Genomic DNA, 24,930 nt, shown 5'->3' on the forward strand with positions numbered 1-24,930 from the left:
CCCTCTAGAATTCCAACCAGGAAATGAATAAGAGAGACCGGATAACATAAAGTAACAGAGGTTTCAGTCTCTCTCTCACACAACAGCCTTTGTAGGATCTTACGCAGGTTGGATTGGTCCCTTGGCGGTGGACCAAGCCCAGAGGCCCCAGAGGTTTCAGTCTCTCTCTCACACAACAGCCTTTGTAGGATCTTACGCAGGTTGGATTGGTCCCTTGGCGGTGGACCAAGCCCAGAGGCCCCAGAGGTTTCGCGGGGAATTTATCAACCTCCTGACACATTCTACAGAATGTCACGGATCCCTCCGGAACTTTCATTACGCACACCTGGCCCCTATTCCCACTGATTAGTAATTGTATACGTGTGTCCTTGGTTTACCATTGTCCTGTCGATTATTGTTACAATGTCCGTTGGTTCGTTTGAGTACCTGTGCTGTGTGTTTTGGCTTTCGTGCCCTTGTGGATTGTGCAGCTGATTACGGGTCTCGTCCCGTGTGTTAATCATTGTGCGCTTGTGTTATTTATTCGAGGTACTCCTCGCTCTTTTGTTTGGGTTTCAACACGGTGTTTTTGTTACGTGTTTGTTTGGTCTTCGTCCCCGTGCCTTTACACGGCACGCCGTAATTTGGATATAATATAAAAAACTATTACGCACTGCTGCGCCTGTCTCCTCATTCATTCATACCGACGGGACACAGAATCTACCCCCATTCCATTTATGTGAGCCGGGTCTGTATTAAAAACAATTGCACTATTTATTTAACTCTAAATTGAAACATCATAAAGAAATCAGCTCTGAGAGAGTACGCACAATAGAAGTCAAATCTGGAACACTTAAACACCTGAGACTGAGAGGTCAAATTTGGAACACTTAAAAACCTGAGCCTGAGAGGTCAAATCTGGAACACTTAAACACCTGAGACTGAGAGGTCAAATCTGGACCACTTAAACACCTGAGACTGGGAGGTCGAAGGTCATCTATGTCATCAGGCAGTGCAGCTCCCTATGGGAGGCTCCAGGATTGCAGGTGGTGTTATCTGCAGATTGGAGCCCCAGAGGAGGGCGACTCGAGGCAGATCTCCATCCCAAATCAATTAACAGTCTGGAGCTGGTGCAGGCAGCCACTGGAACCCAACGTCCTCCCCGGAGGCTCTGACGTGTGGAAGTGTGGACGTTTCTATTCAGCAGTGCTTATTTAACCACAGCCTCCATCACCGGCCCTCAACACCCACTCACTCAGATGACTGTCTCACCATGACTCAGCAGAAAGTTAACCATGTATCCACTCTAGTCAAATGAAGTATAGTCACACTATTTCATCAAATAAAGACCTTTGTCTCGACTCAGTAAAATATCTGTTGAGGCGTAACACTGTACTTGGTTAAGCGAATGAGATGCACTTTACACTGCATGTCTATGGCTCAAACGTAGCCTCATACAACCTGCCTGATCTCGCGAGCTTACATAAATGATTCACTACACGGATACAGGAGCGGTCATCAGTCTGGTTAACTAGGCTAACTCAAAGTGAAAGATATCGCCATCTCACTCCTCTCATCCCCTCACTGCATCTCTAGCTTTACTTGTTTTCTATAGCTGGGGCAGATCAGTCTTGGACCAGGGTTTCATCTCACCTCCTAAGGCCTGTTTGGCTGGTAGAGCAGCATTTTAAAATCTCTCTCTCTCTCTCGCCCTCCCTCTCCCCCTCTCTCTCCCGCCCTGTCCCCCTTATCCCTTCCTGGCCGTGTCAGTTGTGCTTTGATCAGCCACCCCCGTCCACAGCTCATTACAGACTGGAGGCAGTTCTGATGCAGGTAGAGCAGCTGTTTAATCACAGCTCCTTCCATGCACTCTCTCCTCCTGTATCTATATTTTCCCACCCCCTTTAGCATCTCTCTCCCTACCTCTCACTCCCTCACTGCCCATGTCTTCCACCATTATCTTTCTCTCTTCCTATTTCTGACTACTGTACCTCTCATGCTCCTTCTTTCATCTCATTTCCTCCCTCGTTCACTGACGCTTACCTCTCTCCCCCCTTTCCTTCCTCTCTCCCACACTCTCCCACTCTCTCTCTCTCCCCCACTCTCTCCCTCCCTCCCTCTGGCAGTGCAGAGTGGTTAATTTGGCTCCGGTAGAGCGTCAGGCGGAGGGCTCCTCTCAGCTGGAACATGACCATCTGCCCTGGCAGAGACTGGCAGAGAGAGAATGGGGGGCAGAGGCGTTACGCCACCCTGCTAACGCCACGGGCCAGCTCTCATCTGTCAACGCCATACTTCACCCCATCACACTCCATCTTAAGACAGAATGACTAGCCCCTGAATAGAAGTCCTCCTAAGTAGAACTGTCAACATCAAACTACTTTGAAAGTTGACTAAAACATGAACAAATTCCTGTCTAAGGCTGATGAAATGAATAGAACAGACGTCTCAGTCAGCGCGCCTGTGGAAATGATGCTGTGACACGTTTCTCACCTCCTGGTTGGCTGATGTTAGCTCCTCCTCCAATGCAGAGACCCTCTCTAGCGACACCCGCAGTCTCTCCCTCACCTGAGGAAAACAAAACACAACCCGCCATGAGTGGGTAACTGTACACAACCTCTGGTAGGACCTTACCATGGAGCTCTGCTCCAGCAGTTAATGGCAGTAGATGTGTGGTTTTGAGCGCTCAGATAAATAGAATGGATAGTGTTGGAGACAACAGTGAGATATGCCTATTCATCTCTCCCCACCATCCCACCTCAGCCCGGGGTTAACATGATATACCTTGTTCCCAGGAGAGACCAAGCAGCTCTTCCCTCTCTCCCTCAGCCTTCAGCCCAACAGTAACACTTTGTCTTGGCCTTGAAGCCAGGCCTGAGCTTCTGTCCAGGAGTATCCGCCTTTATCGCAGCTTTCTCTCCCTCCTCTTCTCCCCTCCTCCCCATCCCTCCTCCCCATCCCTCCTCCTCTCCCCTCCCCATCCCTCCTCCCCATCCCTCCTCCTCTCCCCTCCTCCCCATCCCTCCTCCTCTCCCCTCCTCCCCATCCCTCCGCCTCTCCCCTCCTCCCCATCCCTCCTCCTCTCCCCTCCTCCCCTCTCCTCAAAGGGGGTGAATGTATGACTGACTCTGCCTTCCTCTATGTACCATGTTCAGGTATTTGTCATGCTACTGATGGAGCAATTACTGGTGAGCTCTGTGGTGCTCCATGGCCGGGGCTGTGGCCCGCTAGGATCAAGGCATCTCTGAGGAGGCTCCTAGCCTGGATTACAGGGCAGTCATCCCCCCTCCCTCCCCTCCTCCAGACAGCCCAGCAACACACAGACAGATCGTCGCAGGGCAGAAAACATCCCGTGAATCAAAAACGGATTTTATTCCCTAGTCCAGCGGCCAGGAGAGACGCATTATAAATGATAGGGTCTGTTGTGGAGGGTAGAATAGATTACAGTAGCCGGCGTGACATTTGACAGAGGGCTGAGGCCATCAATCAACAGGCCTGAGGCAGAGCAGAGGCTGGGGCCAGTGGGAGGGTGGGTGGCTGTGGTGGTGACTTATGCCAAAACAAAGAATATTCAATACCAGGATGGCACTACGTTTGCAATGCCTCTCCATCCTGTCATCAGTCAAATATACTGTACAATCAATTGAAGAATCTCTATCCGCGCTTATAATCCATTCTTCCAGTCAGCAAAGAAGAATAGCCACCGTGCATGCAGATTCTATAGACGACATGTCTAATGTATGGTCTTACCTTCTCGTCTAGAGCTTTGTGGTGCTCGAACAGGGACTTGAGCGCTTTGAGGACCTCCACCTCACTGGACACGCCTGAGGGGGACTGGGCCTGCCGCTTGACCACGGTCATACGTAGTGACCGCTCATGCCTGGACACCAGGCACTCCAGATGCTCCAGAAGCAACTATAGAGACAGACAAAGGGACAGAAATGAGTGCTATTATAATCATCATCATCATCATCATCATAAAGGCTATCTGTCACATCTGCATGGACATCATCATCGATGCTATTACTGTTATCGTCTGCATCATCAATTATCCTGGCACCAGAGAAGATGTAGTGATATGATTGTAAATGTCAACATGTAGTGGCCTGACTACTGGACTCTATTGCACCAACACAAGGTTACTGCTCTTCGTGTGATTCTCAAAATACATTATTTATATCCACCCTGATTAACCGCAATGAAAAGAAATCAAAGTAACCAACCAGATCTTCTCAACTTGGTCATTTAATTTAATTTTCCAACTTTTGGTCGGGGGGGGGGGAGAAGGAGAAGAATAAACCTTCAGTGGAATAACACGAGACATACGAAAATCAATTATGGCACTCAAATAAAGGCACTCAAAACCAATGAAAAGTCTCTGGACTGCACACAAAATAGACGCTAATGTTGTTACTGTCCTGGGGTGGTCTAGGCGGCGCGCCGAATCCATTCTCAGCGGAAAGTGTCCCAAGGTCAGGCAGAGTTAGGGGAGTCAACTTCCAGCAGCACACAGGGATGAGATGAGTCCACTGGGAGTAGGGGGAACAGGAGAGACGAGGAGTAGGGGGAACAGGAGAGACGAGGAGTAGGGGGAACAGGAGAGACGAGGAGTAGGGGGAACAGAGATGAGGAGTAGGGGGAACAGGAGAGACGAGGAGTAGGGGGAACAGGAGAGACGAGGAGTAGGGGGAACAGGAGAGATGAGGAGTAGGGGGAACAGGAGAGACGAGGAGTAGGGGGAACAGGAGAGACGAGGAGTAGGGGGAACAGGAGAGACGAGGAGTAGGGGGAACAGGAGAGATGAGGAGTAGGGGGAACAGGAGAGACGAGGAGTAGGGGGAACAGGAGAGATGAGGAGTAGGGGGAACAGGAGAGACGAGGAGTAGGGGGAACAGGAGAGACGAGGAGTAGGGGGAACAGGAGAGACGAGGAGTAGGGGGAACAGGAGAGACGAGGAGTAGGGGGAACAGGAGAGACGGGGAGTAGGGGGAACAGGAGAGACGAGGAGTATGGGGAACAGGAGAGACGAGGAGTAGGGGGAACAGGAGAGACGAGGAGTAGGGGGAACAGGAGAGACGAGGAGTAGGGGGAACAGGAGAGACGAGGAGTAGGGGGCATAGGAGAGACAGGGAGTAGGGGGAACAGGAGAGACGAGGAGTAGGGGGAACAGGAGAGATGAGGAGTAGGGGGAACAGGAGAGACGAGGAGTAGGGGGAACAGGAGAGACGAGGAGTAGGGGGAACAGGAGAGACGAGGAGTAGGGGGAACAGGAGAGACGAGGAGTAGGGGGAACAGGAGAGACGAGGAGTAGGGGGAACAGGAGAGACGAGGAGTAGGGGGAACAGGAGAGACGAGGAGTAGGGGGAACAGGAGAGACGAGGAGTAGGGGGCACAGGAGAGACGAGGAGTAGGGGGAACAGGAGAGACGAGGAGTAGGGGGAACAGGAGAGACGAGGAGTAGGGGGCACAGGAGAGACGAGGAGTAGGGGGAACAGGAGAGACGAGGAGTAGGGGGATCAGGAGAGACGAGGAGTAGGGGGAACAGGAGAGACGAGGAGTAGGGGGAACAGGAGAGACGGGGAGTAGGGGGAACAGGAGAGACGAGGAGTAGGGGGAACAGGAGAGACAAGGAGTAGGGGGAACAGGAGAGACGAGGAGTAGGGGGAACAGGAGAGACGAGGAGTAGGGGGAACAGGAGAGACGAGGAGTAGGGGGAACAGGAGAGACGAGAAGTAGGGGGAACAGGAGAGACGAGGAGTAGGGGGAACAGGAGAGACGAGGAGTAGGGGGAACAGGAGAGACGAGGAGTAGGGGGAACAGGAGAGACGGGGAGTAGGGGGAACAGGAGAGACGAGGAGTAGGGGGAACAGGAGAGACGAGGAGTAGGGGGAACAGGAGAGACGAGGAGTAGGGGGAACAGGAGAGACGAGGAGTAGGGGGAACAGGAGAGACGAGGAGTAGGGGGAACAGGAGAGACGAGGAGTAGAGACACACAGGGGCCATAAAGATGAACAACGTCCTCTGATCTCTGTCACGCAGGTACAGCGGAGGGATGGGGGCCTGAGGGAAGTCTGGGTGTGCTAGTCTGACTAGCTAGGCTTTTGGGATCTAGAGTTGGCCCATAACCTGGTCCTGTGAAGTCCTAGTGTTTTGGAGGGGATGCAAATGCCTCACAGACAAGCAACTAATCGAGCAAGCTAATTGCTAATGATGATGCTATCTGCCCTGGTAGGAATACGCCAAGCTCCGCTGAGATAGTGATCTGAGGAGAGGTTCATGTAGTGACTTCAGCTTTGTTGTCTGGCCATTTTGAGAAACATTGACCCTTTTCTTCATCTCCACATCCAAATGCCTTGTTTCTAACCCTGACTGTGCTTCGCTAGGCCAAACAACCCCTTCTAGGCGTCGCCACGCGCTGTGGCACATTAATAACATAATGATGTGGTTCACCAATGGTTTGGAGAGTTTTCACACTGGCGTCACCACAGTATTTAACCAAGGAAGTAATTTACTTCTAAACCCATCTTTAAGCAGGGTTCTGGTGTTGTGAGTCCGTCCAAGCATTGTGCTTAAACCACAGACTGTAATCCCTTAGTCATCCAGGCATTAAGAACCATTACACATACAGACATCAACCGCATTTTCAAAGTAAACACATATTCACTCAACTTGGTAGAACTTCACTAGGAATTCAGTGTTGCACTACACTACCCATCAGGCACTGCAGAGGCTATGTTGGGTGGGGCCCAAATGGTACAAACATACTGTAGGCTCTGTTTCAAAATTCACACTAGCATACCATTTAAAATGCATGCTGAATACCTTGCTCCAATCTAAATGATATGCTAGAAACAACATTGGAACAGAGCCGTTGTGTCTGTTGCTGTCTTAAAACGTTGGGGAAAGGGAAGGTGCTGACAGAGTGGTGTGGACTAGTTCTGGAGGGCTTCGAGGGGGCTGTCCGTCCTTCCTTCTCTCCGTCCCTCCTTGAGCGTCTGAAGGACTGCCAGCAGACTGACCCCCCCCCCCCCCCCCCCCGCCTTCCCTCCCCACATCCAAACCCCTGCCGTTTAATCAATCCGAGTCTGAACGTTGGCCCCAGCTCTACCTCAGCCATCGCCCCGCCAGAATAATAACAAGCAATAATTACAAGCAACCTACAACCTACACCCTCTCCTCCTCTTTCTCCTCCTCCTCGCTCTATAACCTACACATACCCTCTCCTCCTCCTCCTCCTATCCTTAAAACCTACACCTACACACACCCTCTCCTCCTCCTCTCTCTATAACCTACACCTACACACAACCTCTCCTCCTCTCTATATAACCTACACCTACACACACCCTCTCCTCCTCTCTCTATAACCTACACCTACACACACTCTCTCCTCCTCCTCTCTCTATAACCTACACCTACACACACCCTCTCCTCCTCCTCCTCTCTCTAAAACCTACACCTACACACACCCTCTCCTCCTCCTCCTCTCTCTATAACCTACACCTACACACACCCTCTCCTTCTCCTTCTCTCTATATAACCTACACCTACACACACCCTCTCCTCCTCCTCCTCTCTCTAAAACCTACACCTACACACACCCTCTCCTCCTCCTCCTCCTCTCTCTATAACCTACACACACCCTCTCCTCCTCCTCCTCTCTCTATAACCCACACCTACACACACCCTCTCCTTCTCCTTCTCTCTCTATAACCTACACCTACACACACCCTCTCCTCCTCCTCTCTCTATAACCTACACCTACACACACCCTCTCCTCCTCTCTCTATAACCTACACCTACACACACTCTCTCATCCTCTCTCTATAACCTACACCTACACACACCCTCTCCTCCTCTCTCTATAACCTACACCTACACACACCCTCTCCTCCTCCTCTCTCTATAACCTACACCTACACACACCCTCTCCTCCTCCTCCTCTCTCTATAACCTACACCTACACACACCCTCTCCTCCTCCTCCTCTCTCTATAACCCACACCTACACACACCCACTCCTTCTCCTCTCTCTATAACCTACACCTACACACACCCTCTCCTCCTCCTCTCTCTATAACCTACACCTACACACACCCTCTCCTTCTCCTCTCTCTATAACCTACACCTACACACACCCTCTCCTCCTCCTCCTCTCTCTATAACCTACACCTACACACAGCCTCTTCTCCTCCTCTCTCAATAACCTACACCTACACACACACCCTCTCCTCCTCCTCCTCTCTCTATAACCTACACCTACACACACCCTCTCCTCCTCTCTCAATAACCTACACACACCCTCTCCTCCTCTCTCTATAACCTACACCTACACACACACCCTCTCCTTCTCCTCTCTCTATAACCTACACCTACACACACCCTCTCCTCCTCTCTCAATAACCTACACCTACACACACCCTCTCCTCCTCCTCTCTCAATAACCTACACCTACACACAGCCTCTCCTCCTCCTCCTCTCTCTATAACCTACACACACCCTCTCCTCCTCCTCTCTCAATAACCTACACCTACACACACCCTCTCCTCCTCCTCCTCTCTCAATAACCTACACCTACACACACCCTCTCCTCCTCCTCCTCTCTCAATAACCTACACACACCCTCTCCTCCTCTCTCTATAACCTACACCTACACACACACCCTCTCCTTCTCCTCTCTCTATAACCTACACCTACACACACCCTCTCCTCCTCTCTCAATAACCTACACCTACACACAGCCTCTTCTCCTCCTCTCTCAATAACCTACACCTACACACACCCTCTCCTCCTCCTCTCCCTCTCCTCCTCTCTCTCTCATAATTTCTCTCTTATCATGCTTCTACACTGCATGGCTTATCCAGCTTACGGTGTTTAGGGGTACCTAGAGGTACACCATCCTCTATTCTGTTGTCAGCCCTCCAACACACTGATTGCATGCACCTGGCTTCAAATATTTAATTATGAACTTAAAACCTTTACAACAAAAAAAGCTGATATATTAAAAGTCTGCCTCATAATCGCTCTGCAGAGGATTCAAGGTGATGATGAAGAGAGAGACTAAATTCCATCTCTCTCTCTCTCTCTCTCTCTCTCTCTCTCTCTCTCTCTCTCTCTCTCTCTCTCTCTCTCTCTCTCTCTCTCTCTCTCTCTCTCTCTCTCTCTCTCTCTCTCTCTCTCTCTCTCTCTCTCTCTCTCTCTCTCTCTCTCTCTCTCTCTCTCTCTCTCTGGCGAGATGACAGAGCAGTGACAGGGCTACTAAAATGGCAGTGCTAAAATCCTCTCTGGCAGACTGGTGGTTTGTAGTCAGTCAGTGTGACTATGTGAGTCTCCCATTATATAGACTGGTGGTTTGCAGTCAGTCAGTGTGACTATGTGAGTCTCCCATTATACAGACTGGTGGTTTGTAGTCAGTCAGTGTGACTATGTGAGTCTCCCATTATATAGACTGGTGGTTTGCAGTCAGTCAGTGTGACTATGTGAGTCTCCCATTATACAGACTGGTGGTTTGTAGTCAGTCAGTGTGACTATGTGAGTCTCGCATTATACAGACTGGTGGTTTGTAGTCAGTCAGTGTGACTATGTGAGTCTCCCATTATACAGACTGGTGGTTTGCAGTCAGTCAGTGTGACTATGTGAGTCTCCCATTATACAGACTGGTGGTTTGTAGTCAGTCAGTGTGACTATGTGAGTCTCCCATTATACAGACTGGTGGTTTGTAGTCAGTCAGTGTGACTATGTGAGTCTCCCATTATACAGACTGGTGGTTTGCAGTCAGTCAGTGTGACTATGTGAGTCTCCCATTATACAGACTGGTGGTTTGTAGTCAGTCAGTGTGACTATGTGAGTCTCCCATTATACAGACTGGTGGTTTGCAGTCAGTCAGTGTGACTATGTGAGTCTCCCATTATACAGACTGGTGGTTTGTAGTCAGTCAGTGTGACTATGTGAGTCTCCCATTATACAGACTGGTGGTTTGTAGTCAGTCAGTGTGACTATGTGAGTCTCCCATTATACAGACTGGTGGTTTGTAGTCAGTCAGTGTGACTATGTGAGTCTCCCATTATACAGACTGGTGGTTTGCGGTCAGTCAGTGTGACTATGTGAGTCTCCCATTATACAGACTGGTGGTTTGCAGTCAGTCAGTGTGACTATGTGAGTCTCCCATTATACAGACTGGTGGTTTGTAGTCAGTCAGTGTGACTATGTGAGTCTCGCATTATACAGACTGGTGGTTTGTAGTCAGTCAGTGTGACTATGTGAGTCTCCCATTATACAGACTGGTGGTTTGCAGTCAGTCAGTGTGACTATGTGAGTCTCCCATTATACAGACTGGTGGTTTGTAGTCAGTCAGTGTGACTATGTGAGTCTCCCATTATACAGACTGGTGGTTTGTAGTCAGTCAGTGTGACTATGTGAGTCTCCCATTATACAGACTGGTGGTTTGTAGTCAGTCAGTGTGACTATGTGAGTCTCCCATTATACAGACTGGTGGTTTGTAGTCAGTCAGTGTGACTATGTGAGTCTCCCATTATACAGACTGGTGGTTTGTAGTCAGTCAATGTGACTATGTGAGTCTCCCATTATACAGACTGGTGGTTTGTAGTCAGTCAGTGTGACTATGTGAGTCTCCCATTATACAGACTGGTGGTTTGTAGTCAGTCAGTGTGACTATGTGAGTCTCCCATTATACAGACTGGTGGTTTGTAGTCAGTCAGTGTGACTATGTGAGTCTCCCATTATACAGCCTGGTGGGAAAAGAGCAGCCTTATCTGTCAATAGCAGTGTTTGGTTACTCTGCTTAATGAAATGGTATTATCGGAAATGGAATTCAGAGTTAGCTCTAATGTATATGGGGTCCAAATCTGTCCCCAGGGGAAATGCAGGCGCTCGGTTCCATCGACCTATGTTACAGATGACCAGTCAACCGCGTCAACAGATGAAAACAATGTTGATCTCCATAGACTCTGAGCCTTTCTGGTTCAGGTCAATGTATGAGGTTAGAATTGGGCAGAAACAAACGTTCGTGTGTCTCCTCTCCACGTACCCTGGTGTTGTTCCTCTCGGCCTTGAGCTCAGAGATCTCCTCCTCCTTCTCCAGAAGGTTCTCTCTGCACACGTTCAGCTCCTTGGTCAGGGCTGCAAACTCCTGTACAGCAACAACACAGAACATAGAGGTCAGCATCACAACACCATCCAGAACACACAATACATCTTCATCTTCAACACCACAACCCAGAAAACAGTTCGCACAAAGACATCCATGTCATTGGCATCCATACCGCACAACATCGTTAGGAAATATGAGACCGTCATTAAACAAGCCCCCCCCAACTCCACCCCATCACTCACATGTCATACTCAATGGACTAGCCCACAGATCACAGACATAGTTCAAAAACTCTGTTAATCGTGCCCAATCCAAAGGGAAAAGAGCCTTTTGCAATGATCCCTTTATGTTATTGATGGTGTTCTGGTTTCCTGATGTTTCTTTTCCCCATTGGGTTGCACTGTAGGCTAAATTAGACAAACTGACTCCCTGATCTTACTGTGGATATCCCAGACTTTGACGATGTCTTTCCAGACGACTACCACCACCACCACCACCACCACCAACAACAACAGTGGTGGGCACCGGGCCAGCCATAGTGGCACCGGGCCAGCCATAGTGGACTTAAGCATGACTACTGTACTGTACTGTCAGCACAAAGCAAAAAGAAGTGTGGTGGCAGAACCACTGCACAGGCTAGCATTACAAGCCAAGCATGGAAGGCAGTCACTGTCCACTGGTCAGTGTAACGCCCTATGAAATAAGATGGGAGTCCGTATTTCAGTCAATCAATAAAGAGAACAATAATGCTCCTGTACAGATAAATTGGCCACAAACTAACTTCTGTAAGTATTCCTTAATGAGATGCTGTCATATAACAACAACAATAACACAGCAGGTATCCAGACTACTGAAGCAGGAGTGCCTGAACTCTAACCTTACGGAGTCAGAATAGATGTGTGTGTTATCTGATAGCTTTAGCTCTGCATGCTGTCTCTCTCTACTAACTGCCTGTGCCCGTCCATCCGTCTCTCAGCAGATGGATAATTGACGGCTGGATTTAAATGCCACAGAACCAACGGGCCAATTACCGCCGCAGGACCGAGCTCCACAGGTCCCCCATATGACCCGTCATTATCCCAAAAACCCTCTCTCTGGCCGGGGAGACTGCGGGGGAAGTGTGGGCTGCTCTAACCATTTTCTGTGCTACTTTGTTACTCACTCACCCTAAGTGATGTCTAGACTCTACTGTATTCTCTGGTGTTGGTACATTTAGGTAAACAACCTTGACAGAATGACTGACATCGACATGACTTAAACCTTCAGCCTGTCATAAATTAACACATTGGGAGCTGACAGGTCTTTAAGATGGGCACAGTGGCCAGGTAGAGGAGATAAAACATGCAAACGAGTGTCTGCTGTGGGCCTTTTTGAGTGGCAGGAGGGGTTGAAGTTTTGATTTGATTCCAAGGTGAGTTGAGAAGTCAATAACAAGCGGACGATCAACAAACATGAGGCTGGGCTCAGAGGCCGGTGATGAAGAAGTGGAAGGTGTGTGTGTGTGTGTGTGTGTGTGTGTGTGTGTGTGTGTGTGTGTGTGTGTGTGTGTGTGTGTGTGTGTGTGTGTGTGTGTGCGTGTGTGCGTGTGTGCGTGTGTGCGTATGTGCCTTTGTGCCTGTGTGTTTAGAGATGGGGGAATTGGGAGCATGTAACTTGCCCTTCAATGACAATGAGACCACATTAAGATGCATAGATTTTTCTTACTCCTGTGCTGCACTGGCCCTCTAATTATTGCTGGGTATTGTATTGGACTCTATAAAGTCCTTCAGATATGAAATTGCATGTTGGCATATTGGTATTTTCCTAAATCTATTTCTTGATATAACTGCACATTCTTTAGTTACGTTGTTTCTCCAAGTTGTCCTTCAGGGTCAATGAAACAGACAGGCTCAAGGGCCAGAAAAAACACCACATGACCATATCCCTCTGCTCCATCTCAATATACAACATCCTTCAAGTACCGGACATTTTAGAGTTCTGAGCTTAAAACTTAAAAGTTATGTCAACAAAGTACAGCCATTGTCAGAGAAACATTTATTTTTGACTAAATGCTACCATGTTTCCCCTAGTGCAACAAATCACTGAGAGAGCAGAGAGAGGTAGCAGTTTCATGTTTATGTGTCCGCCCGCCTTGACGAACACACACTGACTTCTGCTCGGGTGGCCGAACAGAACCGCGGCAGGTGGAGAAAAGGCTGTGGGGTACAGTACAAGTTCTGACACACACACACACACACACACACACACACACACACACACACACACACACACACACACACACACACACACACACACACACACACACACACACACACACACACACACACACACACACACACACACACACACTCACTCCAGTTCTAACTGGCTGAGCTGTTAAACCAGCTATCTCACCCAAATCCCTCCTTCAAAATGAAGAGGGAAATGATCAGGTCCACAGGGTGCTGACATGTTTTTATTAAACACTGCCTCTCCCTAAAGGCCAACACTGCCAGCCCAGAGAAGGATTGCCATTGGAAGCACTAAAGAAAAGCACCATTAAAAAAGAGCAGACTTCAAAAACGTCCAATAAATTGCCCATCCACACAAACTCCATAGCTGTGTTTGAATACTCATACTAACCACACAAACCGTAGTATTTGTGATGTGAATTGAGTATATAGTATGTTTATTGGTCATAGTATGGATATAGTTAGTATGCCAAAAGTTGTATACAAGCAGTATACAAGCAGTGTACAGTATTTCCGTGCTTTTAGGGCCCACAATGCAATTCTTCAGAAAATATGTGTGGCTTCACAACGTTATCAGATTTGAATAAAATGGCAGAAAATATGCAGCCGAAGTCTGCATGTTAAGAAAATGTTGAGCAATGTAATAAAGTCATGACTTTTCAAATAAGTTACGTTGACTGACAATTTATTAGCTATGCTATCCTTACGAACTGCATACCATTACAGCAATATGTACCGGTATGTTAGCTACACTATCCTTACAAACCGCATACCATTACAGCAGTATGTACCGGTATGTTAGCTACACTATCCTTACGAAGCGAATAGCATTACAGCAGTATGTACCGGTATGTTAGCTACACTATCCTTACGAACCGCATAGCATTACAGCAGTATGTACCGGTATGTTAGCTACACTATCCTTACGAACTGCATACCATTACAGCAATATGTACCGGTATGTTAGCTACACTATCCTTATGAACCGCATAGCATTACAGCAGTATGTACCGGTATGTTAGCTACACTATCCTTACGAACTGCATACCATTACAGCAATATGTACCGGTATGTTAGCTACACTATCCTTACGAACCGCATAGTAGCATTACAGCAGTATGTACCGGTATGTTAGCTACACTATCCTTACGAACCGCAAAGCATTACAGCAGTAGTATGTACCGGTATGTTAGCTACACTATCCTTACGAACCGCATAGCATTACAGCAATATGTACCGGTATGTTAGCTACACTATCCATTTGAACCGCATAGCATTACAGCAGTATGTACCGGTATGTTAGCTACACTATCCATTTGAACCGCATAGCATTACAGCAATATGTACCGGTATGTTAGCTACACTATCCTTACGAACCGCATAGCATTACAGCAGTATGTACCGGTATGTTAGCTAGTTACCTAATGTTAGTTGGCTACTAATACATCAAACTTGCCAGGCAGTATATGAACTAACTAACTACCCAACGTTTATTGACTTGATTATTCACATCATTCTTAGCTAAGTTGTATAGTCGTTGTACGTTTCAATTGACATTGTTAATTCTGGTTATCTACTCCAATTTCAGAGCACTCTCGTCTGAGTGTGCCAGAGCGCAGAATAAATGATGACTTTACGAACACTCAACACCTGTTGAAAATGGCCGGTGTCAGTAAACATCGGCAAAAAAAGTGTAATTCAATTGTTGCCAGCAGCACAGTTAGTCACCAACGCTCTGGATAACATGAAAAAAGTCTAACCAGCTCTTGTTGGGCGAGGAAAATGGTCAGAGCGAGGTGTTCTCTCATTTGTGTATGGAAGTAGCTAGCAAGATAGCCAAAGTTAGCTTGGGTGCTTGACTGCCAGTGTGTGCTGTGAATGCACCGAGAGCGAAACACTCTGAATCAACGAAAGGACAATCTGACTAAGCTCTAAATTTACGAACGCACAAAGCACACTCTGAGCGCACTCTGGCACTCCAGATTGAATTTACGAACACACCCTAATAGTACATAGTATGTAGTATATACTCATTATGTAGTATACAGTATGTTAGTATGGGTATTCGAACACAGCTCATCTGTAATACACTCTTCAGAAAGCAGCAGTACATTGTGGGTATGTGGGCCTGAATGGGTGTTTTCTCGACTGATCACACCCTCACACTATTTAATTAATGGCATGGTCTCGCATCCAAACCATCACACGGATTGCAAGGAAAGCGAAAAGGTGGGGGGAAAGTCACACGGCTTACACAGGCAACGCTCATCAAACTACCAAGATAACACTTTAGGACCAAACTAGCTGATGTATTCGTTGTTTATATCTAGCGATTGTAATGTAGGTCACGGTTGTACAGTAGATACTGATATAGTTATACCGGTGTAATACAGGTGTAATACAGAGTCATTTAAACTAGTTATTCTGCTAATCATGGTTTACATTTATATTCAATATCCTGGAGTTGTTTTCTGTCCCCGGCCACATATGGTGACTCACTGTGTCATCAAAGTGAAGATTACACTGTTTAGTTTTTAGTTTGGTGATTTAAACATGTTCGTCTCCATTACGCATGTCAGGCAGAGCGGAACATTGTATTTCAACTATCATAAAGCAAAAACTATTTCTAATGTTCCTACCGTTTTTCCACAAACAATGTGTCTCAATCCACTCCAGTAAGTAATGTAGAACGGTGATAATCTATTCCCAGGAAACGGCCTTGGCCTCATAAATAACATAGAACTGCTAGGTGAAGTGAAGGAATGAATGGGCATGTGAAGGATAACCACTGGGTTGAGAGAGAGAGAGAGAGAGAGAGAGAGAGAGAGAGAGAGAGAGAGAGAGAGAGAGAGAGAGAGAGAGAGAGAGAGAGAGAGAGAGAGAGAGACAGAGAGAGAGAGAGACAGAGAGAGAGAGAGACAGAGAGAGAGACAGAGAGAGAGACGGAGAGCATAGGGGTTGTTAAGACAATAATGAGCTTGTTCACTTTGTGATTTCGCCTCTCATTGGAAGCAACTCATCCAGAAGTGTCCAGATACCAAAGTAGCCCACTGGCATAGAGAGACGGAGATGGAGAGATAGGTGAAAGAGAGTGCAAAGCCCCTGAGTGTACAGGGATGCACACGCTCGCTCGCAATCTTTCTGCTTCACTTACAGAGACCTTCAACATCTGCTGTGGTTATACAAGCACAGATCCAGTGGGAACCACCTCTCATCTAGCTACCTATATCCAGTACACTCTTAGACGTTAAGGAGCCTTGAAGAACCTTTTGCGGTTCAAATGATTGCCACTGTAAGGGAACCTTTTCAGGTCAAAAAGGTTCCTTGAGGAAGCCCTCTGAAAAGGTTATTTGAAGAATCTCTGTGTAAAGGTTCAACCTTTTTGTGTTGGGAGGGGTTAAATTTGGAACTTTAAAAATATTTATTGTAGCAGCAGCAGCCTATCAGAAGATAGAAGGTGTAGCTTATTGGAGGCATGGCTTTCATCGTACAGTCTAACCCATGTAGCCATCGCCTAAAACCACATATCTTCTGAGTCTGGCAGCGCAACAAATCCAATGGCGATATAAATTCAAAGTGCTCCGCACGCGCCACATTGAAATATTAAATGGTTCCTCCAAGAACTCTCAACCAACCAAAGATGAAAATATGAACGCATTGACTGCAATGATTCCTTGAGGAACTCCAGGGTTCCTCAAGTCACCCTTCATTCTAAAAGTGTACAGTTTAATGGGGGCCAAAACCAGGGGCATAGGGGGCCCAGTAAGCAAGAGAGAGGTCCTGAGAAGAGGATGTTAGGGGCCTCTGTGTGCTGCTCAAACGCAGCTCAAACGCAGCTCGGCTGTACTCCTGCGCCACCAAAGGCCCCCGACAAGCTGCCGTAAGTGATAATTGGGAGGTGTTGATCAGAACGAACGCTGTCTCAGTCTGTACTTCAGAGGTGTGAGTCTGTGGGAGACGAGATTAGCATCAAGACAGTGTGAGCCTTGCTGTTCTAAATTAGGCTGTAGGAGGGGGAACAGGGGAGTTAAGGTAGAGGGTTTACTTCATAAGATGGATTACTTAATGAGTTATGTGCAGTATAAAGTATTTCCCTGACAGGAAAAACTCATGGTCCCAATTATATAGTTAGCTCCAACAGTTTGTCCCGGTCAGGCCAAGAGAGCAGAAAAACTGAGGGGAGCTTTTAAAAATGCCCCTCAATAGAACTAACTCCATCCAGGAAGTGGACCCAGTCGTGTATACTGCTCCCTCTCCTCTCATTACCTGAGCGACGAGCCTATAATGACTACAGTATGTCAGGCCCATCCCTCGGCGGTGAAGCTCTAATTGAAACGACTGGAGGAGATGAGGAGCACGTCAGTTTAGACAGGAAACGGAGGAACACTGGGAGTTTCCTCATGGGGTGTGTGATCCAAAGACAGCCTATGTGCGTCTGTGAGTGCGTTTGACATTCAGCTCAGGAGAGGGAGGCTTATGCTACTAGACTAAAACAAGGCCCAAAGTATACGGCATCAGTCATTTGAAGAGGCACCAGTGGATCATGATTCACAGGCTTCAATACAAGGCAATGTGTTGAATATGGAGAGGTATTGTAAAACGAGTGCTGGAAACGATGGGAAATACTTCAATACCCCCGTGGGCACGCCAGAAGGAGTCTTCAAGAAGAGAGAGAGGGTGTTGAAAAATCGACTTACAACAGGTAACTTCCGAACCCTAGCAGAATCTTAAAGATGAGACAAACAGATTAAATTACCTCCAGACGCCCTTTTCTCTGAAAAAACAAACAAATTCTGCGAGCCGTAGGAACAACAAACTCTGAGTTGAGAAGGGAGCTATTGTTATACACATCACAACTTTAATTATGTCGATCAGAGAGGATTGTGGGAACCACCCAGGCGTTGAACAAGACATTAAGACAAAATCCCAAACCCTTGTTTGTGTGATCTCAAAGATGTGTACACATACTTTACTTATCAGGAACTACAGTATCTCCATATAGTACAGCTGGTTTTATCACACTGCTCGACTATCTCTTCAATATTTCAATATCTCTGCTGTTATATGTACAGCACCTAATCTACTATGAGAGAGGACAGGGCAGCCTTTGAATGATAGATTGATTGTTGAAGATGCATCATGGTTTTCAAACTCAATTTGCTACTGCCATGGTAAAACAGGTTTCATGAGAATCACCCAGCTTATAAATATACGATGAAGACAATGTTCTCACTATCTACCTTTCAGAGATAGCTCGGAGAGAAAGAGGCACATATATCCATCCGGTACAGTGTTTGTACTGTACATCTCCTATCATCTCCTCCTTTACTAGACAAAATAAAAACCCGACTGTAACCTGTAACTCTGTATGGGTATATCAATATAGACATTCACATGGGCAAAAATCTAAGTACAGGATACATTCATTCATCCTGTACTTTAAGTTTCCAAGACTAAGGCTTACAGCTACAGCTGAAACAGTAGGGATGCAGAGATGATTCTGTAAGGGCAGCCCTTGGTCAATGAGAAGCCAGTTAAGTGGACACCTGGGCCAGCATCGGTTGACCAGCCAGCCAGGCAGCCAGAGAGAATACCCAGGGGTGTCCCAGAGGATGCCCCACAGCACAATGAGTTTCAGCCCAACGAGCAGGCTCATTTCAGGCTCATTTCCTCACCTTTAAATATTCAAGAAGGTAATCTGTATAAGCACTGAGCACAGTTCATGAACCCTCACAGATCTATAGCTGCAGTGTGCATAGGAGAATGAACCCTCACAGATCTATGGCTGCAGTGTGCATAGGAGAATGAACCCTCACAGATCTATGGCTGCAGTGTGCATAGGAGAATGAGCCCTCACAGATCTATGGCTGCAGTGTGCATAGGAGAATGAACCCTCACAGATCTATGGCTGCAGTGTGCATAGGAGAATGAACCCTCACAGATCTATGGCTGCAGTGTGCATAGGAGAATGAACCCTCACAGATCTATGGCTGCACTGTGCATAGGAGAATGAGCCCTCACAGATCTATGGCTGCAGTGTGCATAGGAGAATGAACCCTCACAGATCTATGGCTGCACTGTGCATAGGAGACACGCATAACGATACAACTACTCCCATTCACTTGTGATTTTCAAAATGGGTTTTTCAATGATGCATCTCTTCTGCTCCTGTAACAACAAATGAATTCTGAGAAACAGCAGCTGTATGAACCTAAACAACTACACGGTATATATAACAAGTTGTTATATATAACAAGGCTAAACCACTACGTTTCACAACAGTCTCGTGAAGCATGATTCTTTTGGAATTTTGGGCTCATCATTTGAACTGATTCCCAGAAAAGTAATGTACAGAATAGACAATAGTCTGGTACAAAAGCCACATCAGGATACCAGATAACATCGCAATAAGAAGACTACTGCATTTCCTTATAGGTGGTAAGATGTTAAATCTGTTCTAGCTGAACAACTACATGCTCATAATTTACTACAACAGAATCCATGGTGAACAGAATATCTGCATTGAATGACGTACTGGGACTAACTAATGATACAGACAGTAGATTATGGTTCAGTGCTTCCTGTACAAATATAACAATAGGACACCATAAAGAAAACCCATTATACTGTGGTACTCAAGAGATGGTTCCTTCTGTCTTTCAGCATCAGAATTATACACTATATGTCCTGGTTCAGATGTGTTGGGGATACTGTACCAGTCAAAAGTTTGAACACACCTACTCACTACCTCATGAAGCTGGTTGACAGAATTCCAAGAGTGTGCAAAGCTGTCATCAAGTCAAGGGTAACAATTTGAAGAATCTCAAATATAACATATATTTTGATTTGTTTAAGAATTTTTTGGTTACTACATGATTCCATATGTGTTATTTCATAGTTGTTATGTCTTCACTATTATTCTACAATGTAGAAAATAGTAAAATAAAGAAAAACCCTTGAATGAGTAGGTGTGTCCAAACTTTTGACTGGTACTGTATACTGTATACAATAATGCCCGTAGGTCAGTCATTAGTGCATAATCAGCTCACCACAAATTAGTCATTCACAATTAACTAGTGACTTAATGAACCAGGCCATGAAAGCAGGGAATCGCTAGAATTCACTCAGCTATGTGGTGTAATGATTTTATGCAGGCAGATTGACCGTGACGAGATTCGTAATGGGATACTCTCTGAGCAGCTTTCAAACAGCATGACTTCCAATATTAATTGGGAAATTAAGCAATATGAGCAGCAGCATTTTGATTTCACACAGAGATCCAGTCCTTCTGGGACTCAATAAGACTCTCATCGAAATAGAATACCTAGAATGGGGATTCCCTTTTCAAGTCTAGGGATTATATTTCTATGTCTCTGTTGTGTTTGACAGGATGCCTCATCACTATAGATCAGAAGATTTGATAGACGAGTCCCAGAGGACCAGTCATTCCCATGTTCCCAGGCCTGCTACATGTGAAGCAGGCCCACCTGAGTGAGGAATGACGGTTAAAGGACGGAGATGTACACGTTAGAGAGAAAGACAAGCTGGCACATCAATCACCAGCCACAGAGACCTGACAAAGGCCTGCAATGGCAACCCCTCCACCCCCACCCCAGGCCTATTCTCCCAGTGTCAGGAGCCAGAAGCCTGGGACTGAGCAGGCCAACATAGTGGACTGGGGGGCTGGAGGGTGTGTGTGTGTGTGTGATTTACAATGACCTTTGGTTTGAGAGCTAAAAGGGGTTGTTGCTGTACTGTAGACGTCCCTTGGGGGACGGGCTATAAATCTGAGTGGAGGAAATTACAGCCCTGCGATTTACTACCTGTCACATCCCTAATAACTAATTCTGATATCCTCAGACCAAATCCCCCCTGCTTGGCTGACCAGAGAGCCACTGTCATGGGCCCCTCCTCTGTGGGTATGTAGGGGCAGGTGCCAGGGGATGGGGCCCCCTGTATAACATGTACTGGGCCCCCCTGTATAACATGTACTGGACTGTAACCAGCATGTCTGGAAGGCCCAACATGATACACAATGATTTCACATTGAATATTGCTATCTCTCCCTCCTACTACCCCCAGAGACAGGGTGAGGGCAGACACAGGTGTTGAAGTTCGCAGGCGGGGCTACCTGTTACAGCAGGCTGTACCGCAGCACAGTCAAAGAGCAACACATGCTGTCAGCACTGGCCAGGAAAAGCATTCTCCCCTTCCACATTAGATGAGAGGGGAGCCTCAGAGGAGGCCAAGGTCAGGGCAGACAAGTCACAGAGACGTATAAACCATGGAGGATTTAGGTTTCATGAGGAGAATGAAAATGAGGCTCCAAGACCGGCAGCTCATCCACAAGACACACAGTCTACTTCTAGAAGTACAATATGTTTGTATTAAGTTTGCTTTCGCTCACTAAACAAATAGTTGCTTGTATTCCCACTAGAATCGTCTTATTTGTCACGTTGATAGACTGTACATCTTTAAAAGGTCAGGGACAAAATGGGAAGAAAAACAAATCATCCATTGGCATCAACGCACATTCCTAACCACATCACAACTTTATAGTCCAGTGAGGACAGAGGATATTTCCTCTCTTTGCCAGACGTAATGTGTCATGCGTTTCTTATTTAGACCAGATAAGTATGAGCAGCCAGCGAGGCAGTGAAAACATGGTCGCTAGCCATTTGTAACAAAACAACTTAACAAATGTCAGCCCACTCATCATCCATTACCGATGAAGAGGCAATGCACTGGAGGAGACACACAACAACCAAGGCACATAGGCAGAGGGGCCACAGCTCTCCAATAGACATACAGTGCCTTCGGAAAGTATTCAGACCCCTTGACTTTTTCCACATTTTGTTACGTTACAGCCTTATTCTAAAAAATCCTCGGCAATCTAACACACAATAGCCCATAATGATAAAGCAAAAACATGTTTTTAGAAATTTTTGCAAATGAATTAAAAATAAAAACAGAAATACCTTATTTACTTAAGTATTCAGACCCTTTGCTATGAGACTCAAAATTGAGCTCAAGTGCATCCTGTTTCCATTAATCATCCTTGAGATGTTTCTACAACTTGCTTGGAGTCCATCTGTGGTAAATTCAATTGATTGGACATGATTTAGAAAGGCACACACCTGTCTATATAAGGTCCCACAGTTGACAGTGCATGTCAGAGTAAAAACCATGAGGTGGAAGGAATTGCCCGTAGAGCTCCGAGACAGGATTGTGTTGAGGCACCGATCTGGGGAGTAAATAATTCTGCAGCATTGAAGGTCCCGAAGAACACAGTGGCCTCCTTCATTCTTAAATGAAGACTCTGACCGACTCTCACCTGCCTGACCAAGACTCTTCCTAGAACTGAGCAATCGGGGGAGAAGGGTCTTGGTCAGGGAGGTGACCAAGGACCCGATGGTCACTCTGACAGAGCTCTAGAGTTCCTCTGTGGAGGTGGGAGAACCTTCCAGAAGGACAACCATCTCTACAGCACTCCACCAATCAGGCCTTTATGGTAGAGTGACGGAAGCCACTCTTCAGTAAAAAGGCACATGACAGCCCACTTGGAGTTTTCCAAAAGACCATGAGAAACAAGATTATCTGGTCTGATGAAACCAAGATTGAACTCTTTGGCCTAGATGCCAAGTGTCACATCTGGAGGAAACCTGGCACCATCCCTACGGTGAAGCATGATGGTGGCAGCATCATGCTGTGGAGATGTTTTTCAGCATCAGGGACTGGGAGACTAGTCAGGATCGAGGCAAAGATGAACAGAGCAAAGTACAGAGAGATCCTTGATGAAAACCTGCTCCAGAGAGCTCAGAACCTCAGACTGGGGCGAAGGTTCACCTTCCAAAAGGACAACGACCCTAAGCACATAGTAATAATGTGGTCCTGCCAAGATAATGCAGGAGTGGCTTCAGGACAAGTCTCTGAATGTCATTGAGTGGCCCAGCCAGAGCCCGGACTTGAACCAGATCGAACATCTCTGGAGAGACCTGAAAATAGCTGTGCAGCAACGCCCCCCATCCAACCTGACAAAGCTTGAGAAGATCTGCAGAGAAGAATGGGAGAAGATGTGCCAAGCTTGTAGCGTCATACCCAAGAAGACTCAAGGCTGTAATCACTGACAAAGATGCTTCAACAAAGTACTGATTAAAGGGTCTGAATACTTATGTAAAGTGATTTTTTATAAATCAGGTAAAATGTAAAAAATACTGTTTTTGCTTTGTCATTATGGACAATTGTGTGTAGATTGTGAGGGAAATTATTTTTATTCATCAATTTGAGAATACGGCTGTAACGTAACAAAATGTTGAAAAGGTCAAGGGGTCTGAATACGTTCCGAAGGCACTGTATCAGGGCCGTATTCCTGCCTGGAATTACTTTCATCTTGCATGGAAGAGGGTAGAGGGGGGTGATAGATAGAATGATGTTCATAGCTGAGAGCTCCCTGTCTTCTCACCCTCAGCTCACCTGTCCTAAAGATGGCAGCCTGCATGGGATTATGGTATATTTACATTCATCCGGGAGGTGGTGGAGGTACTCATGCAGGCCTATCTCCATGTCGCCACACACACTCGGAAGCTCTCATTTGGGCATCACTGCTAGCAAGTCTCTCTCTCTCTCCTCTTTCTCTCACTCATTCCCTCATGGATGCCTCACCATCCCTCCCTGGAGTTCACTGTCTCTACTCTCATATCAAATGGAAACATGTACAGGTCTGCCTGGCTTGTCAGCGATGCTCCAGTCTGGGCTTTTATATCAACATGTGGGGAGTTTCACTGTTGCTTGATGGGAACCCATCTCAGTATGGAGAGAAAGGGTTTGTATTCTGTGTACCCCCAGCCAGCTGGTGTCTTTATGTTCTGGGGAGAGATATGATGGGGCTAGGTGGTGGCGGCGGCTCGGCCGTACCTTTATCCACGGGGGACGATAAAACAAAAGTGTGAAATCCTCTCTCTGGATAGCGATCAATCTGTTCCACAAACACGGCTGGAGTAGAGCTCAGGGAAGTGGGAGGCGCTGGGCGGAAGGCAGGACTGTGTCGGCTGATAAATGTGGGCCGTGGAGCTCTGCTTCAAAGTGAGCCTTAATCGGGACTGAGTCCGCCGTGTCAATTTAGTTTGGACTCTGATAACAAGGCAACAGAGACTCTCACGTGGGCGAGTTTCCACACTCTAAAAGCATCATTCATCTTGTGGGATTTGAACGGTGCTCCGTCGAAATAGATTAGAGAGAGGGATTCTGGGCAAGCATTGATGATTCCATCACCTTATTCCACAGATAACGTTCTTGGGAACTAGCCATGGACATCCAAACACTGACGGGCTGTTTGTACATCTGAGAACACACTGAAGTATGACTGAGATTTCACAACAAGAAGAGTGTAAAGGAGGACATACAACAGGAGAACAGACTGCACGAGCTGCACTCTCCAAAGACCTCAAGAGACTTTTTGGCAGTTAGAAAGGACATCATATAGATCAATAGCACATTACAATGTGTTTACAACATCCATATTCCTTCCTTTCAACTGGGATCATTTCACCTGCAATGAGTCTTTGAGATGAGATGATAGCTCTGTGTGTGTCTCTCTCGCTCTTCTAGCCAAGACGGT

The 24,930-nt window shown here is 46.8% G+C and overlaps 1 protein-coding gene across 16 annotated transcripts in view; it reads right to left on the reverse strand.

Moving 5' to 3' along the window:
• Positions 1-24,930, reverse strand: part of LOC139565738 (liprin-alpha-2-like) — a 298,291-nt gene that overhangs the window by 72,742 nt on the left and 200,619 nt on the right. For all 16 annotated transcript variants that reach the window (XR_011672963.1, XR_011672964.1, XR_011672961.1 and 13 more), the window contains 3 exons: positions 11,020-11,121; positions 3,727-3,891; positions 2,470-2,544 (listed from right to left, as the gene is read on the reverse strand). Coding sequence is in view for 5 of the 16 variants with exons in the window: in XM_071386250.1 (XP_071242351.1) it covers positions 2,470-2,544; positions 3,727-3,891; positions 11,020-11,121 (342 nt within the window). In the remaining 11 variants the exon portion in view is untranslated. The remainder of the gene's footprint in view (positions 1-2,469; positions 2,545-3,726; positions 3,892-11,019; positions 11,122-24,930) is intronic.

Source organism: Salvelinus alpinus, chromosome 37 (assembly GCF_045679555.1).
Source record: "Salvelinus alpinus chromosome 37, SLU_Salpinus.1, whole genome shotgun sequence".
In the NCBI taxonomy this organism is placed as follows: Eukaryota; Metazoa; Chordata; class Actinopteri; order Salmoniformes; family Salmonidae; genus Salvelinus; species Salvelinus alpinus.